The sequence below is a fragment of the Manis pentadactyla genome, chromosome 1 (genome assembly GCF_030020395.1).
Source record: "Manis pentadactyla isolate mManPen7 chromosome 1, mManPen7.hap1, whole genome shotgun sequence".
Classification (NCBI taxonomy): Eukaryota; Metazoa; Chordata; class Mammalia; order Pholidota; family Manidae; genus Manis; species Manis pentadactyla.
The window spans coordinates 199,458,025-199,474,972 of record NC_080019.1 but is presented as its reverse complement, the minus strand read 5'-3'; the positions used below and the strand labels follow the sequence as shown (position 1 = coordinate 199,474,972).

General features: G+C 52.3%; 1 protein-coding gene across 7 annotated transcripts in view; it reads left to right on the top strand.

Annotated features, from left to right (window-relative positions):
* Positions 1-16,948, top strand: part of MGLL (monoglyceride lipase) — a 128,048-nt gene that overhangs the window by 55,251 nt on the left and 55,849 nt on the right. For all 7 annotated transcript variants that reach the window (XM_036911579.2, XM_036911583.2, XM_036911577.2 and 4 more), the window contains exon 3: positions 2,908-3,014. In XM_036911579.2, coding sequence (XP_036767474.2) covers positions 2,908-3,014 — 107 coding nt within the window. The remainder of the gene's footprint in view (positions 1-2,907; positions 3,015-16,948) is intronic.

The following is a 16,948-nucleotide window of genomic DNA, read 5'->3' as shown; positions in this document are numbered from 1 at the left end:
TTTTTGAAAGCTCTCCGGGTGATTTTAAGGTGTGGCCAAAGCTGAGAAGCACTGGATTAGAAAAAGTTTCTGTAAAGTGAAAGGCTAAGTATTTTTCCACATATTGCCTCAGGACTGGCCTCTATTAACAGGCAGTCCAGCACTGAAACAATGCCTTATGCCACTCCTTTGGATGCTAAGCGAAATCCTGAGGTCTTTCTCCACCAACCTGGACCCTGACCGCAGTGAGGGGCTGACCCAGCTCATTCACTTGCCTGACTGCCTTAATTGTGGGCTGAGTTAACCGGGCAGCTGCCCCAGGCCCAAAGGATGTTAAAGTGGGTGATCCATCCCTTCTGGAAGCACACCTCCTTTTGCACATGGGAGATGATGACGACTTAGAGGTGTCAGCCATGCACCTTGGTAGCTGAGAGAAATCCCATCGGCCAACCCCAGCAGCCCCGGGTGGGCAGGTATAATGCCCAAACTGATGGCTGATCAAGCAGAGGTGGCTGGACATCCCACAGAACAGTGAAGAGGGTGTGAAGGGTTTCTTTTATGTTTTTAGGGAAAAGGCAGGGAGGAGAGATGTCAAAGGAGAACGAGGCAAAGGCTGGTAGTTTGTGCCCTGCTCACAGAATAAGAGGCATCGCGAGGTGAAACAAAGCCGGGTGGTTCTGCCCCTGCCCAACCTGGCAGAGAGGAACTGAAGGAAGACCACAGGCTCTTGAATGAGGTGATTATTTGCTCCGTGCACACTCACCATCCCTGCACAGTGCTGCTAAACTGAGATACTGCTACCTGGGGCTCTGCTAGCAAGGTGGACAAGGCTCCTCGCTTGCCTTGGTTTGGAGGAGAGAGCCAGGAGCCAAGCAGGCAGGTGAATGAACAAAACAATGCAAACTGTAATGTGCAGTGAGGGGTCAGTGGAGGTCAGAAAGGCCCAAGGGAGGGAGGCCACTCTAGGTGGAACGGAAGAGAGGCCTCTCTGAGCTAACATCTGTCCTGAGACCCAAGCATGAGGATCAGCCATGGGTGATCTGGAGGAGAGCACGCCAGGCAGGTGGGGTTGGCAAGGCCAAAGGCTCTAAGGTGGGAAGAACTGGTTGCTGCTGAAGACTGGCTGGAAGCCCCAAGTGAGGAGGGCAAGGTGGTCAGGAGGAGCACTGAGGTGGGCAAGAGACAGATGGCTGGTATTCTGAGCCCACCGGAGGGCCCACTGAAGCCCTGAAATCTGAGCAGTGAATAATCTGATCTACATTTTACCAACTTGCTGTGTGACTTGGGCAATTTACCTAACTTCTCTGAATTTCCTTCTTAGCTATAAAGGAGATAGAGCATAACTAAGACTATTAGGGTTGGAAATCCTGTATGTGGAGTGAACAGAGGGAGGAACACGTAGTCAATGTTCACTACAGCGGCAGCTATCCTCCACCTCTTCCTCCTCATTATTGGCAGAAATTGGGTGGATATGGCTCACAGCACTCACTTCTTGCCCATAGGAGACCCCTTAGGTCTTATGCTAAGAATATGAGCCTTGCCAATTGGATATTAAAAACCGAAATGCCTTCTCATTCGCCCCCCACCCCTGCTGGGCTGACTCTGGCTGGCGGAGAGGCTGGGATGAGCCGCAGCTCAATGGTTGGTACTGTTCGTGTCCCAGCGGGGCTCTGCCACGTCTAAGGCTCTCCCTGGGTACTGAGCACCCAGCGGATCTGGCTTCCAGCTCCTGAAGCTTGTCCTACACAGATCTTGGGTGTGAAATACAGTTATTTATTTTACAACCTCACAACCTTGGTCATTCATTCATTCATTCATTCATTCATTCCAACGGCATTTGCAGAGGGCCCACCATGAGCTCAAAACTGTGCCAGCCACCGTAGACCAATCGAGGGGGATGTCTCGGCATGCCCTCGGGCAGGTTATGGTGGTGGAGGTGGGCAGAAAGCAGCCGCCACCCCTGTACTAGCAGGGGATTACAGAAGCCTAGAGGAGAGAGGAGGCTTCACAACCTTTCCGAGGCTGCAAAAAAAATCTTTCTCAGAGGAGGGGGACCTTGAGGCTGGGTCTTGAAGGAAGGGGAGTTTGCTAATGGAGAAAAGGGGAAGAGGGGAAAAAGCACACACATAATAAAAATGCCAATAGCCTATGGACGATGAGCGTGGAAGTAAAATCATCCCCCACAAATGCAAAGAGCTGCACGGCATTAAGATTCTTCTCATCGCGAGGGACGGAAAGCCCAGTGACTTCAACAGCACAGCAGAAGGTGGAGGTGGGGGGGCAATTCCGGGTCCAGGTCCAGCTGGACTCAGGGCTGGCATGACACCGTCAGGTGTGGGTGTTCCCTCTTTACGTGGTTCTCCTCTGTTGGGGCGACTCAGCCTCAGCTTTGGCCAGATGGCTGGGACCACTGTAGGCCCCCAGCCTTGGACGCTGGGGGAATGGAAGTGCCTCTGGCTCCCCGGCCAGAGCTCTCCGGTCAGCTCTGTTGAACCCAGTCGGCTTGGCTTGAGCCACTTGCCTGTCCCTGAACCCATCACAGTGGCCATGAGCATGGAGGGCCCTGGCTGGCTTAGGTCTGGGCCTCCCGGGCAGCCAACTCCAGGGAAACCAGCACAGGTGGAGACCCTGGGACCCTCACAAATGATGCCCCTGGAAGGAGATACTGTCATTATGTATCATTCGCAGATGAAGAAATGAAGCTCCATGGTGTGGGTACCTTACCTGAGAGCTCAGTGGAGAGCCAGGATTTGGGCTCTATCCCACGGGACCCTGAAGCCCAGCGTTTTAATAGCAATCACCTTCACTTACCCGATTAGCCTGCGATTTAGTCCTTGACTCATTGCTGATGCCGTGACAGCTCTGCGCTGCTCAGCCTGCAGCCTCAGTGGTCTGCCACCTTCCTAACCGGCCCCTCTCCCCCTGCAGGGCCCTCATCTTTGTGTCCCATGGAGCCGGGGAGCACTGTGGCCGCTACGACGACTTGGCTCAGATGCTGGTGGGGCTGGAGCTGCTGGTGTTCGCCCACGACCACGGTGAGTGCCCCAGGGCCGCGGGGCAGGGCCCACACTGCTGGCCAGCACCTGGGTCTGGGGATCCCCATTTCCAGTCTGCCTACCCCCAGTATCTTTCTCCTTCCTTGGTTATTGTCTTCCAACTCTGCAGGGAAACTCAGAAAAGGCATTCTGCACAGGATACTTCTAAGTTAAAAAGAAACAGAGCTGTGTAAACAAAAAAGATGTCTGATCAGCAGTTTCTGTTGAGCCTGGAACTGAATGCAGGCTGATTAGAAACCTCAACTGCAAAAACACAAAGTCGGCATATGTTTATATAAGAACTTGCCCCGGGCCGCATAATCCTCTCTTACATTGATAAAGCTCTTCCTGTACAGAGTGGGGCCTGGTTTCCTCCCCAGGGATTTTAAATGGATGTACTCATGCAAGTACAGGTTAAACCCCAGTCTAACCACGCGACATTTACGAAGCATTTCAGACCAGAATAGTAAATGTCTCAAAAGGCCATATTGGTCACAAGAAAACCCCAGATACACAGACCTATGTGCACACATCCCCGGGGTGCATAACAAAATGCACAGTAACCATCATTCTGCAACATTCATGCCTAAGTCAGAAATGCACTTCCTTAATCGTTCCTGTGACATTCTCCACGGCTGGGAAGGCTCCCAATTCAGACCTTCCTTTGCCTAAGAATCTTTAAAATGGAGAATTCCCTGAGGCCGAACCTGGTGATTTCGCCCCAGCTTCAGTGTGAAAGTCTCTCATCCTGGCCCAGACACAGAAACATTGCTTCTGTTTTATCTGATTTGAAAATATATGATGAAGTGATGTTGCCGAAGAGAGGGAGAGAGGATCATGATGGGGCCCTGGAGTCCCTGGAGAAGGGCCGCTTATCCGCACAGACACGGTAACGCAGGGGGTGAATCGCTTGCTGGGGCGTTTTGTATATAAAGACCTGCCCGTCTGGTTTACCAAAAAGCACTTTGTAAGTCAGATATGTGCAGGCGTCCTGGTAACCAAAAATTTGACCAAATTCTTTCTTGTTAGGATTGTAATGTGCTGTGGCTCTTTGCAAACAATCCCAGAAATATTTATGAGATTGTTTGAGAAACACCATTTGAAGATTATTCTGATTTTCACTGTGGGGACTGTGTCATTATGTACTTTGACACTTTGCACACCATGTAAAGGCCCAAGACAGAAATGACATTTTTCTAAGGCATTTGTCACCATTAAAATTTGTTGCAATCGTTAAGTTCAAACTGAACAATATAGGGACATTCTGAAAGAAAAGCATATTTATACCATGCAAATGTCAACCACTGCCAACCAGAATTTCAGGCATGTGTTTTGAATCTTGGTGACAATTACCTCCTTATCAGCTACCTTTGGCCAAATCCGTGGGAGCAAGTAACTATATTTATTTTGTCTGACTGTGGAACTTCAAAAAACAGTTTAAAAAGGCTTCTTTTTTAGAGTCAAGGGAGAAAAGAAACAGCCCACCTTTTGATGTTTTCAAAATGCCATCCAGAACTGAGGCGTAGCTCTTGGTGACATTCTAAATTTAGTGGGAAATCAGTTGATTTGGGAAACCAGTTACTTATGTTCACCTGTTTTAAGTTCCTAGATTTATCAGTTTCTTCCAGTGATTCATGGGAAATCTGTCTGGCAAGTGCCAAAGAGAGGTGTTCTAGTCAAGAAATGAACCCAGTAGAATGCATGTGTGACTTCTGCCGCTGGACAGATGAAACTGACCTTATGAGTGGGCTGTCATTGTGAGGCGGGGGGGCCCGGTGCAGGCTGGAGAAGGGGAGACTGGTGCTTAGTGATCTGCACTTTATTCCTTTTGCTGAGAAGTGTGGGGTGGAGAAGGAGGGATTCGAACTGGGGATTGCTGGTTCTAAAGCCTGGCTTCCATGATGACACCATATAGATGGTTCAGTATTCCTACCAAGCAAGCATGAATATGTCCGGAGACACACGCAGACTTCATTCTTTTCAGCACAACTTTTAAATTTCAGTAAAGCATATATGGGGACAATGTCAGGGCATTTCTTGGGTCAGTTGGAGACTCACGAAGGATTAAAAACACAGGGCTGAAAAAGCTGCTCAAAGTCCCGTGGCCTCTGCATGGACAGGCCAGCCCAGGCCCCCCCATGCATGCTGCTGGATCCTTCACCCTAGACAGCAGAGGGCTCAGGTGCAGACACACCCAGGCCCAAGCCCCCATGGTGGTGCGATTCCAAGCCATGCCATCTTGGAAACCCTGTTTAACTATCCCAAGCCTTAGTTTTCTCATCTATCAAATGGGCAAGATGGTGCTGTCATTAAGGGCTGTTGAGTGCACCGGGAGGGCCCAGCAGAGTGGGCTGCCTTCCTTCTCTCTGCCGGCTCTGCGACGCCCTCCAGCCAGGATGCAGACCAGCTGGTGCGCTGTGTACCCAGTTGGTCTCCAAGGCTCTGCCCAGGACCTGCTGAGCTGAGGCTGGGAGTCATGGGCACTGGGTTCTTGTGTCAGGGCGGTGCCCTGTCAGGCCTGCAGAGGCTGCTGTGCCTTCATAGAATGAAGCAGTGAATATGAAATGCATCTGCTTGTGTCCAGTGCGAGCTCTTCTCTCTACGCTACACCGTTCTATGTGCCATGTGGAGCCCAGGATGGAGCAGAGTAGAAGCATCATCTGTGTTTGTTGAATGAATAAAGGAGTTTATGATCCAAAATAGATCAGACCAGAAATGTTAAAATGAAGGCTCTGCTGGGTCTCATCCCTGTGGAGAGAACCCAGCAGAGTGGCCACTGGAATTCTCAGTCTGGTGGCCAAGGCTGGGGTGGCCAGGGGTAGCTGTCAAGGGGAACTCAAAGTGATGTGGATGGGGGCTGGCTCAGGGGAGCTACCACAAGGCCTGTGACTTGGGTGTGCCAAGGGGGGCTCTGCACCTCGGTGCACAGGCGTCCCCAGTGCCTTGAGGACTGGCGGAGTAGCTGGGCTTCGTCAGGTGGGTAGGAGCTTGTGGGAAGAGGGAAGGGGGTAGGGGAGGCGCCCGTCACCAAGAGCCATAGTGCTGGCCTTGGCTGCCCGTGGACGTCACTGCAGAGTCTTGAAAGGTACTGATGCTTGGGTGCCCTCTCTCCACAGAAACTGAGATTTCTCTGGTCTCTGACGTGTCTGGGGCTTCAAGACTTTTGAAATCACCCTTGGTGAATCTAATGTGCAGCCAAGGTTGGGAACCGCCATTCCAGGTGGAGGAAACTGTACAGACAAAAAACAGATGCGCCATTCCATGCTTCTGTTCAGGCAGAAATCCTGGCCCAGGGATTTTGCTGAGCCCTGAAGTTTAGCAGCAGGAACAAAGGGGGAGCGAGCCCCTGGCCTGCAAGGCGCAGGGCCCTCTAATGAATCCCTCAGGACGCTTGGAGCCCGTGAAGGAATTCAAGCAGGGAGTGACAGGTGGGCCGGGGGAAGCCGGGAGGACCCCAGCGGCTGTCAGGAGACTGGATCCCTCAGGACAGGGACCAGCACCGGAGGGTGCCGGCAGGCAGGGCTGAGGAGCTTCGGGGACGTCTGAACAGGTGGAAACACCAAAGGATGGGATTTTCTGTGCCATTCTAAATATAGCGCGGAGAAAACCAGGGCCCCTGTTTACGTGGTCCCTCAGTCACCAGCTGCTCGCGGTGACTCACTGGAAAGCCCTGGGCCCCTACACGCAGGCAGAGCAGCTGGTGTGACCCGGAGAGAGGGACAGGGAGCTGGGGCGGGCTCCCCAGTCCCAAAAGCCCCTTTCTTCCTGGTACCCAGGCATCAGGCCCGCGGCCCCAGCCACAGGCTGCTGTCAAGGTGCCCTTCCCAGTAAGCTGCCTCCCAATTGCACATGGAAACACCCCGTTTGCAGGGCCTGGAGCCGCTGCTCTCTCTTTATTTACAAAGTATAAAAGACCCATTCTCAACTGATTAACAGTGAATTAATTATCTACAAATATTTGAGGGAAAGTGTTAGAACGAGTTTTGGTTTTTTTTTTACAACTCAGCTGGGGCATGTGAGAGAGAAGAGGAAGTTCTGAGGGAATGTCCGCGGGTGGCGGATCACCCTGCCCGCTTGGTGAGGGGGTTGCCCCGTCCAAAGGGCGCTGAGGAGGCTCGGTGGGGGAAGGTGGTGTTTGTGTGTCTGTGCACGGGAGACAGTGTGGGGTCAAGGTCACCGGCCGGGCTGATTCTGAAGCGGGCCATCAGGTACAGTCACACACTGTAGTTTGAGATGTCTGAAAAATGTGTTTCATTTTCCCTGCCTTAGTAAATATGAGAGTGAAAATAACGTAGGGAGTTGTCCCCTATGCTTCAGGGGTTCCCAGGGCCGCTGAGGATGCAGTGGGTGCAGGAGGATGCGCTGGGCCATGCGTGGTGCCCTTTGAGGTCTCTGCAGTTTCCTCCCCCTCCCCCACTCCTCCGCCGTCTTCCCCCACAGGTCTTGCCAGAACCTTCCATCCTGGGGGTCCGTCTCTGACACGTGTTCAGTCACTTGGCTCGTGTGTACAGTGAGGATGGTGAATACGTCACAGTGCTGGTGACAGTCACGATGAGGCTCCTTTGTGGCTGTGGGATAAAAGGGAGAAAGCAGGGTTCTCAAACCCCAAAGGCATCTGTGCTCCCGGAAGGCTAGTGGAAACCCAGATGGCTGGGCCCTACTCCCAGATTTCTGGATTCAACTGGGCAGTTTAAAGGAGAAGGGGAGGGTCACCACAGGGGTTTCTTGGGTAGAAGTTTCTTTAAGGGATAGTGTAGATGTAGTTGAAATTGCAGGTATTTGTAATAAGCAGCTTTGGCTTATACAATATCTTATTGATTATAGATGGTATAAGACTCTAATGTGTGCTGACTCTGTGCTGGGTGTGGGACTGTGGAAACGACATGACGCTGGTCCTCCCTCCAAGGACCCCAGAGCTGTGAAGGAGACAGACCGGCTTTAAAAGAACATGAAGCGAGGAGTTTATGACCCAGCTCTGGGGGATGTGTGCAGGGGCAAAAAGAGCCGGGGGCTGGGTCTCCACCCTGTGGAGTGGCCACAGGGAAAGTCTTCATAGCGCCGACGCCGTACGCTTGGACAGGCCTCTCACTGAGCCTTGGTTTCCCCACCTGGGCCCGAGTCTGCATCTGCCTGGTGAGGACGACATGACTGGGGCAGCTGCTGGGCACAGGGAGGGTACTGCCCCACCCCCACACAGACCCCTTTGCCCTTCATCATTAGACACTCTCGTCAAGAAGAGAAATTCTGTTTTTCAGTTCCCTCAGGTTAAAGAGACAGTTTCCATCTTTTCTGCAGCAGGTGGCTCACACTTTCTGTTTTATCTAATCTGAAAGCAGTTCAGCCCACGACGGGCGGCCCCTGCAGAGCACGCTGTCCCAGACGCATCTTTATCAGCAGCTGGGGGCTTCCCTGGGGCAATGGCTGGTGTAGTCACTCTGGTCTTTCACCCACTGTTGATTGCATTTTTTAAGAAATTTAGAAAGTGATGGTGGGGAAAAATACCCCAAGAGTGCCTAGTTACTCACGTCTGAATCAGGCAAGTTGTTTACTCAGCTTCAGTGAAGTGACAAAACCACGGAGCCCCTTTGCAGCCTGGATCCCGAGTCTTGAGTGCTAAGGGCTTTGAACACCAAATGGATGCTTCTGGAAATACATTCCCACCTTTCTCTGCTCAGCACCAGGAGTCCCTGATAATGTGCCACCTAAACAAAATTTACCCCAAGGGCATATTCATTCATTCAAACTTAGTCATGATGGAAATACTTAGTTTTCTGATAAGGAGAATACAGATATCACTCTATGGTTTTCTTTCCGGAAGAAGGAGTTTCTGAAGTGTTTGAATGAGTCATTTTTTGGAGGATGAAAAACAGTCAACTTACCTCCTTGTGATGCTGTTAAAAAGGCTGAATAATTCTAGGGAAGGAAATTCTTCTCAGCACTACCGCTGCTCTTTGCCGTGGTTCAGTTACTGTGAGAAGATGTGCCTAATTGTAACATATGTGTGGATTAGATTTGGAAATAAAGTGAAAACATAGACTTTGGCATCTGGAAGACCTGGGTTCCAGTCAGTTCTACGAGTTACTTGCTGTGTGACCCTGCGCAACTTACCTAACCTCTCTGAACCACAGTTTTCTCATCTATAGCAAGACAGCAATCAAAATGAAGGCCCAGTAGTTACCGCTATGGGCATTAATTGTGCACCACGACTCTCCTGGGCATTTCCCATCCTGCATCTCATTTATTCTGCACCACAGATCTATAGCCTAAACGTTTGTGTGCCGATTCTCCAGACAGAAGCTGGCTGGGGCCCTTCCACTCCAGGTCTGTGGTCCCCGAGCCCCTGTCCCTTCCAGGGCTGTTTCTCCTGGGAATGTGACAGAGCTGCAGTTTCTCCTTAAGCTGCATGGAGTCTGAGGAGCTTTCTCTGACGCCAGATGTTTATATAGGAAAGTATTTTCTTCCCCAGTTTCTTTCTCAGCTGGGTTCTTGCATCTGGGAGGAGAGGGGAGAACAGTGGGCCCCTAGGGTGGTGGGGGACAGTATTCAGTCACCTTGGCAAACAGGCCTGGGGTGCCCCTCGGGAGGCCCTGGGCTGGGATTGGACATCCCAGACTTGGACAGGCCCTGCCTTTGCTCGAGGTGCAGGTCATGGGTCAGGCTGGCTGACCCCGCAAACTCCAAGAGTACCAGGCGGGAGGAACGTTGCAGGTGAGAGGGGCGGATGCTGGAAGTCCGTGTAGAGAAGGCCCCATGAGGGCTGATATTTGCATTATGACTGGGACACCCCAGGCAGAGCGTGGGTGGGAGAAAGGGCACCCTGGGCAGAGGCCAGGGCAGGACATGGGTGGGCTTCCCTGCCTCTGTGAGCCACAGCTGTGCCCTCCCACTCACAGAGGCCAGGGCACATGGTGGGACGGACACACTGGATTCTGCCCGTTGTCCAGGATCCGTGTGGTTGAGAAGCCACGGTCCAGTTGGGTGGCCAAAGCCTGAGTTTGGAGGTGACCGTCCAGCCACATGGAAGGAGAGGCCAAGGGCCTTGCAGATGGCCTGGCCCCGGGCTCTAAGGCAGGGACTAGCTGCCATGAAATGAATCAGCTTCTGAGATTCTGTCCCCATCTTCAGGCAACTTAGCATTGTCCACATGGCCAAGGGTATCTCAGGTTTCTGGGGGCATCAGCCACCTCCTAACATTCATCTTTGTGCAGACACTGGACCAACGGCCATGCCGGGCTGAAGCCTCCCGGGCCCAGCCACCTCCAGTGCCGGAGGCTGCACCCTGCAGCCCATGCCCTCATCTCCCAGCCCCTGCTGCCCTCTGTGCTCCTGTAGCAGCTTTTACTTACCTGAGGATAGTGCTTCTCCCACTATGTATTTTTAGTTACCTGTTCAGGCGCTTCGCTTGCTTCCCCTGCTAGACTCTAAGCAATTGTACATCGGAACCTTGCCTTCATTTTTTTTTATTCCTGTATCCCTAGCACAGCTGAGATTCTGGCCACTTACTGGGGGGAGGTGTAAGGACTTTGTGACATAAATAAGCCCAGTAGCTCCCTGGGTACAAGGCCCAGCTTCCCCCCTCCAGTAGGGCCTCCATCTCGGGGAGAATGACAGGATGAGGGAGCAGTGTGAGGGAGGTAAGGGGCGGGAGGGGGAGGAAGGAAGCTAGGAGAGACTCCATGGAGGGCAGGGGCATGCTGTCAGAGCTCAGGGCAGAGGAGGAAATGACACTAGCCAGGGTCTGGACCCAGTCAACAGCAGGACATGTCCAGGCGGGCCTTGTGCTTAGACAGCTGAGGTCCCTGCCTGCCTCGGGAGGGCCCAGATCCAGGCAGCCTTGGCTGAGGTAGTCCTCTTGGGAAGCAGAGGGCACACTCCTGGGCATGCCTGGAGGGCTTCTGTGCATCCAGGAGCCCCCTATTCCGGGCTGAGTCAGAGCTGGCCTTGACTTGTGAGCCCCCATTACCCTAACGACTGGACGCTGGCCAGGCGATTTCAGTTTCCTGTGTGGCCTCACGGTGTTGGGAGGGTTGACGGTTTCCACGGTTGGAACACCCTCAGTGTTCCAGCAAATGCTTGCTGGCATCTTTAAAAAATTGGAAATGACATGCCCCCTGAAGCCTTTTCTTCCCGGGCATGCCTGTTCCCTGGCCGCTGGGTGCATGTGTGGGCAAGCCTGGCAGAGGGCTGAGGGGCATCAGCGTGTGCCCTGCAGTGCACCCCACGAGGCCAGCTCCTCCCCACCGTGAGCCAGACACCTTCTAAATTTAATCAGTCGACACCTGGCTTAGGTAACAATGACCTTGGTTCAGTTTTTTTTCCGCATCTGCAAACACTATTTTCCTAAAGACATTCAAGTCAGGTGGATCAAGCTTGTGTTCCCGATCATATTAGGGACATGAAGACTTTTTAAGTGCATACTGAGGCCCAGGGCAAGAGGCGGGGAATGGCCAAACCTGGCATCGCAGGGTAGGAGGCAGATTCTGGAGCAGTGGCCTGCGTTCAAATCCCAGCCCCTCCACTCACCTGCCACAAGGTGTGGGCAAGGGCCTGCCCAGGTAACCTTGGTACCTGGATATATAGCTTCTGCAGCCTCCATCTGAAAAGTGCTCAGAGCAGGACCTGCCCGAGGGGTGTATCAGCAAGGGGTGCTTGTTCTTAGACACACAGTCATAACTGAAGTTAAAAGGGTGATCGTAATTACCATCATTTATTCATCACCAACCAAGCAGTGAGGTGATGTGGCCCTGTGGTGGGGAGAGGCCATATTCTCATGCTTAGTGCAGGCTTCCTGGTCCCAGCAACAAATGGCAGGGCTCCGGGACCCCAGGACTGGGTCCCTGTGCATCTCCCCAGGCTTGGAAATTGCTGCCACTGCCCTTTTGTGAATTGACATGCAAAATAATTCTGCCTGTATGGAGAAAGACAAGTACCAAATGATTTCACTCATATGTGGAGTATAAGAACAAAGAAAAACTGAGGGAACAAAACAGCAGCAGACTCACAGAATCCAAGAATGGACTAACAGTTACCAAAGGGAAAGGGACTGGGGAGGATGGGTGGGAAGGGAGGGAAAAGGGTGGGGAAAAAGAAAGGGGGCATTATGATTAGCATGTGTAGTGGGGGGTGCCACGGGGAGGGCTGTGCAACACAGAGAAGGCAAGTAGGGATTCTATAGCACCTTACTACACTGATGGACAGTGACTGTAATGGGGTTTGTGGGGGGGACTTGGTGAAGGGGGGAGCCTAGCAAACAATGTTCTTCATGTAATTGTAGATTAATGATACCGAAAATAAAAATAAAAATAAACCACTGGTAGCTCCTTTAGAGCATAATCAGAACTTGATTCACACATCCAGAAGGTTTTACTTTTCTAGGAAGCAACAGCCACTAACTCCTCTTTCAAGAGTTTTAGTCAATGATGTGGAAAGCTGTCCTGAAATATCTGCTTTGTGGCAAGTGCAAGAATGCACACTCATATTTCCTAAGGTGATAATCTCAATGGTTTAAAGCCCTACATATTAATAGCCAGAGGCCACTAGCATAATGGCATTTTACATGGCATTTTAAGATTTAGCACTATTTTGCAAAAAAAAAACTGCAATAGAAAGGGGTAGACAAAAAAGAGAGGGGAAGAAAAGTCTAAATTAAGAACAAGCCTAAACTTTCCCCTTAAACATGGTATTTCCACTCCTCTCAAAAAGACGTTAAGTTTAATTAAAATCTTTAGGGGACACTCCAGCAAGCAACAAGCACACCCAGCCCCCACGTCTTGGTCTAAAAGCAACCAGGGCCCGTTGGAGAAAGGACTAATTCTAAGACTGGGGCAGCAGATACACAAGAGAGCCTGGAGCACCTTATAATGCTGCAAAGTTAGAAAATGCCATAAAAACAAAAAAGGTAATTAATGGGGGTATGTCAAAGGGACACAAGAGTCGACTGAAAGAGCTTCCAATGACCAAAGATGGGACAGTCTGAGCAACAAAATATAATACTGGACTGTAACCCAAAATAGAAAATATTCATGAATCCATACTGATATAAATAAATGACTGAATAAAAAATACTAATAATTCTGCCTGTAGATGGACCGGATAAAGAAGCTACTCAAGGAAATTTTAAAACAGGTCGGGCCAGGGCTGGCTGCATTAAACCCACCCCCGGGAGAGGCCCTGTGGCCCTCAGGCCTGGGGGAGGGGGCGTCATCGCCGTTGGGAGCCAGAGCCTTCCTGCAGCAGGAGCTCAAACAGCACGTGACCGGGAAATGGCCAGCCCACCGAGCACTAAAAATAAATGGCTGTGATGCTGCCAACTGCCGGGCCGTACCAGGAGAACACAGGCACGGCAGCAGCCAGCGGGGTCCTCTCAGGCTTGAAAAAGGGCCCCGCCATGGCAGACAAGGTGCTGCCTCAGACTCTGGTGGCACTTCTTACACGTGCGTGTCACCAACTTGGAGATAATAAATAACCGGTGCACTTTCATGACACCCTTCCCAAGGGTTTTCATAGCCTTTGCTGAATTTCATGCCCACAAGTTGCTTCCAAAACCAGTGGAGCGATCCTTGGCTTTGTTTCCAAAGGGTAGAACAGACCAGGAGTGGAAGGACCAGGATCAGAATTCCAGCTCCCTGCTCGGAGAAGCCACAGCTCGGAGAAGCCACGCTGTCCGTGCCTTGGTTTACCTCCTATTGGCATTACAAGGAAGGCTTAAACACCAACCCGAGGGCCCCACCTTGCCTGGGATACTCAGGGGGACTCTGGCCCTTGCCAAGCACCCTGGGGGCGCCCCAACACTCAGTGCCTGCCTGGCCATTCAGGCACAAAGAGCTGTGGGTGTGAAGGCAGAGCCGGTCTGAGCCTGGAGAGCTGGGCTCCGGGGGCCAGGCCGGGGAGTGAGCGGGCAGGACTGTCAGGGACCGAGGGCGCCTGAGGGGCCGTGCCTTGAGCTCGAGCTGAGCACAGCTCTGCCAGAGACTGGCTGCTGCCTGACCTCTCTGGGCCTCTGTTTCCTCATCTGCAAACAGTGAGACTGACTTGTCACACCTGTGGGCACACATGGAAAGTGCTCCGAATGGGCCTGGGAAGACAGTGTGTGGTGTGCCAGGCCGTTCCACGGCTGTGGGGCTGCAGAAGGGGCTGGGCTTCCTCTGGAGCCCGGTGGGCTCCTGCCTGATCCTGGAAGCAGAGCTTGGGAGCAGATGGTCCTGCCTGCTGGATAAGGAGGAGCCCCAGAGACACAGAACCCCACCCGGCCCCAGTCCACAGCCCCAGGGCAGTGCCTCTACTGGGACACAGCAGCAGGGAAGAAGCATTTTGCCTGGTGAGCTCCAGAAAGCCGGGCAGCCTGGCCTTTGGTCTCCCCAGGGCTCCCTCCCACGCTGCGGGTCCCTCTCTGAGCATGCGCAGCCACAAAACCCCTCCGCAGGCTGTGAGTTGCTCTGAGAACAGCAACCCAGCTAGCATCCTGCCGGTTCTGCCAGTTACTAGCACACAATAGCTGCTCAATGAATGTCCGCTGAATTACAAGGCATTTGATAGACACTGGCTTCTCTGGGTTTGTCCAAATTCAGAATCATGCATTGTATATTTCTGTTTCAAGAATACCAAATAATGCTTTCCCACCTGGGAAAATCTGTCATCTCTGTGCGAGTGATTTTTCCGTGATCACCACCCCATTTCATACTCACAGCAGTGGCAGGGCAGGCAGCGTGCCCAGTAGGGAAGCAAGCTCAGAGATGCAGAGTAACTCACTCAAGGCTGCACAGCCATTGAGTGGCAGGGCCAGGTTCAAATCCCACACTCTTTCACCTTGCTAGGATTGTAACTTTTGGAAAACTGCTATGGGGCGGGGTGCCGCAGGCTCTGCCCAACCGGTGGCACCTCTCTTGGTGCTGTCCTGTGAGCAGGCTGGCTTGCAGTGCGGTCCCCAGGCAAGTGGCCCTGCGGTTTCTGTGCCATCCGGCAGAAGTGCCAGAGCAGCTCCAGGAATAGCTCATGACACGCAGTCTGTTGGGGGTGTGGTGCCAGCTCCCCACTGTGCACCTTCTGCCAAGGCTCAGCTCAGAGATGTTCTGACTCCCAAAGGCGGCCCCCACGCCCAGGCAAGGACGGACACAACGTCAAGGGCCAAATCCAGGAGTGGAGACACAGTCCGTTGGCCCGGATTCCCCGGCTCCTGCACTGGCAGAGTCAGCATGGCCCCGTGCCCCCTGCTAACTACATCCTGTGGTCTTCACACCGGGGCAGCACCCTGTTTTCAGATTGAAAAATGGGGGCCTGGCCCACTGTTTCTGGCTGTGCAGCCGAAACTAGTCGGTTATCTCTGAGCCTCGGTTTTCCCATTTGTGTGATGGGCCTGAGGCTTCTGCTAGAAATTTTAAATCAATCACAGAACCCAGCACAAACTCCACACGTGATAAATGTAGGCTACTGTGCCTGTGTAATCTCTTCCCTTCCTTCTGCTCTGCTTTAGTCTGAAAGGTTGCACCCACAACTGACAGCCCTCTCTACCCTGCCGCTAGATTCCTTTCTTTAGTGCGGAGAACTGAGCCGGCTAGGCAGGGCCTGCCAGCAAAGCCTGTGAGCCAGAGAGGCAGTGGTCAGCTGTCTCTTTCCCCAGAGCCATGGAGAAGGGCTGGGTCATCTCGGCTCCATAATGATTATTTCTTTTCCCAGTTACTGTGCAGAAGTCACCAGATCGGAAAAACCGCTCAGAGGGTTTATTCAGTGGAAACTTTCTCTTTGACCAAAAAAGGAGAGGAATCATCCTGGGCCCTTCATCTGCAGGCCAGAGGGGCAGATGCCGAGGCCCGTGGGCTGAGTCGGGGAGGAGGGGCGGGCTGATCCGCAGTAGGTGCGGCTCTCGGCAGGCCCCACCTTCCTCCCAGCGGACCCACCAGCCCAGAGCGGCTGAGGCCACCAGGCTGCGGGGGTAGAAGCATCTCCATGAAATGGCACCGCTGCCGTGGACTTAGAGCCTCTCTCAGCAGCAGACGACGTGAGATGTGGGAACACGCCTATGGTTAAGATTTCTGAATGACTGCAGGTGGACACAGATGTCCCTCTGGGGCATGTGACCCAGGAGGGTGGTGAACTGACCATTGAACACCTACTGTGTGCAGGGATAATGCTGAGAGCTTTGTCACACATCTGTTTGTGGGACAGGGGCCAAGAGAGCGATGAGGACGGGCCCAGAGACGTGAGACATTGGCTAATTAGCTGGTGACAAGGTTGAGACCCACTGTTCCTGTCACAGAACAAGGGAGCTGGTTTACAAGCATGGGAACCATGTTAAACAGCTGTCAGGAGTCTCCTTGATCGATAGCGCCCCCCCGCACCCCCTGCAAGGATAACATTGGCAACTTGCAGCTAGTGCATTTCTGCATGTCTTCAAGAATATTTCTCCTTTAGCAATTGCTTGTCGCTGACAGGATTAATCGACTGGCTTCTGCATAAAAGAGATCTTATTTTTAAAGGCCTTTTTAAAGAGCAAGAGAGAAAAGAAACTTGTGAGTAACTTCCCCCATTCTCCTCCCTCCACCCAACAAAACTGGTGAGAAGGAGACTGACACTTTGTCTTTAAAAGCTCACAATGGGATGCACCAGAAGAGAGGCGTGGCTGTAGGTTTAATTACATGAGGCATCATGGGCTCTGTGCAGGGGTCCAGACAGACGGAGTTCCATTGGCTCAGAAAGCTTCTGGCTGTTGACATTTTGCTAGTTCCTTGACCTCATCGAGCCTCATTCATTCATTCATTCATTCACTTGTTCATTCTATAATTTATTGAGCACCTGCCATGAGCCAGCCTGGTCCTAAGCACAGGAAATGCAGCTGTGAAAAAGACAGACAAAAACCCCTGCCCTTGTCAGGCCATCACAGACATGAATGACTTGAGACTATGTATCAGAGATAGGTGTTCCAGAGAAAGATGAAACAC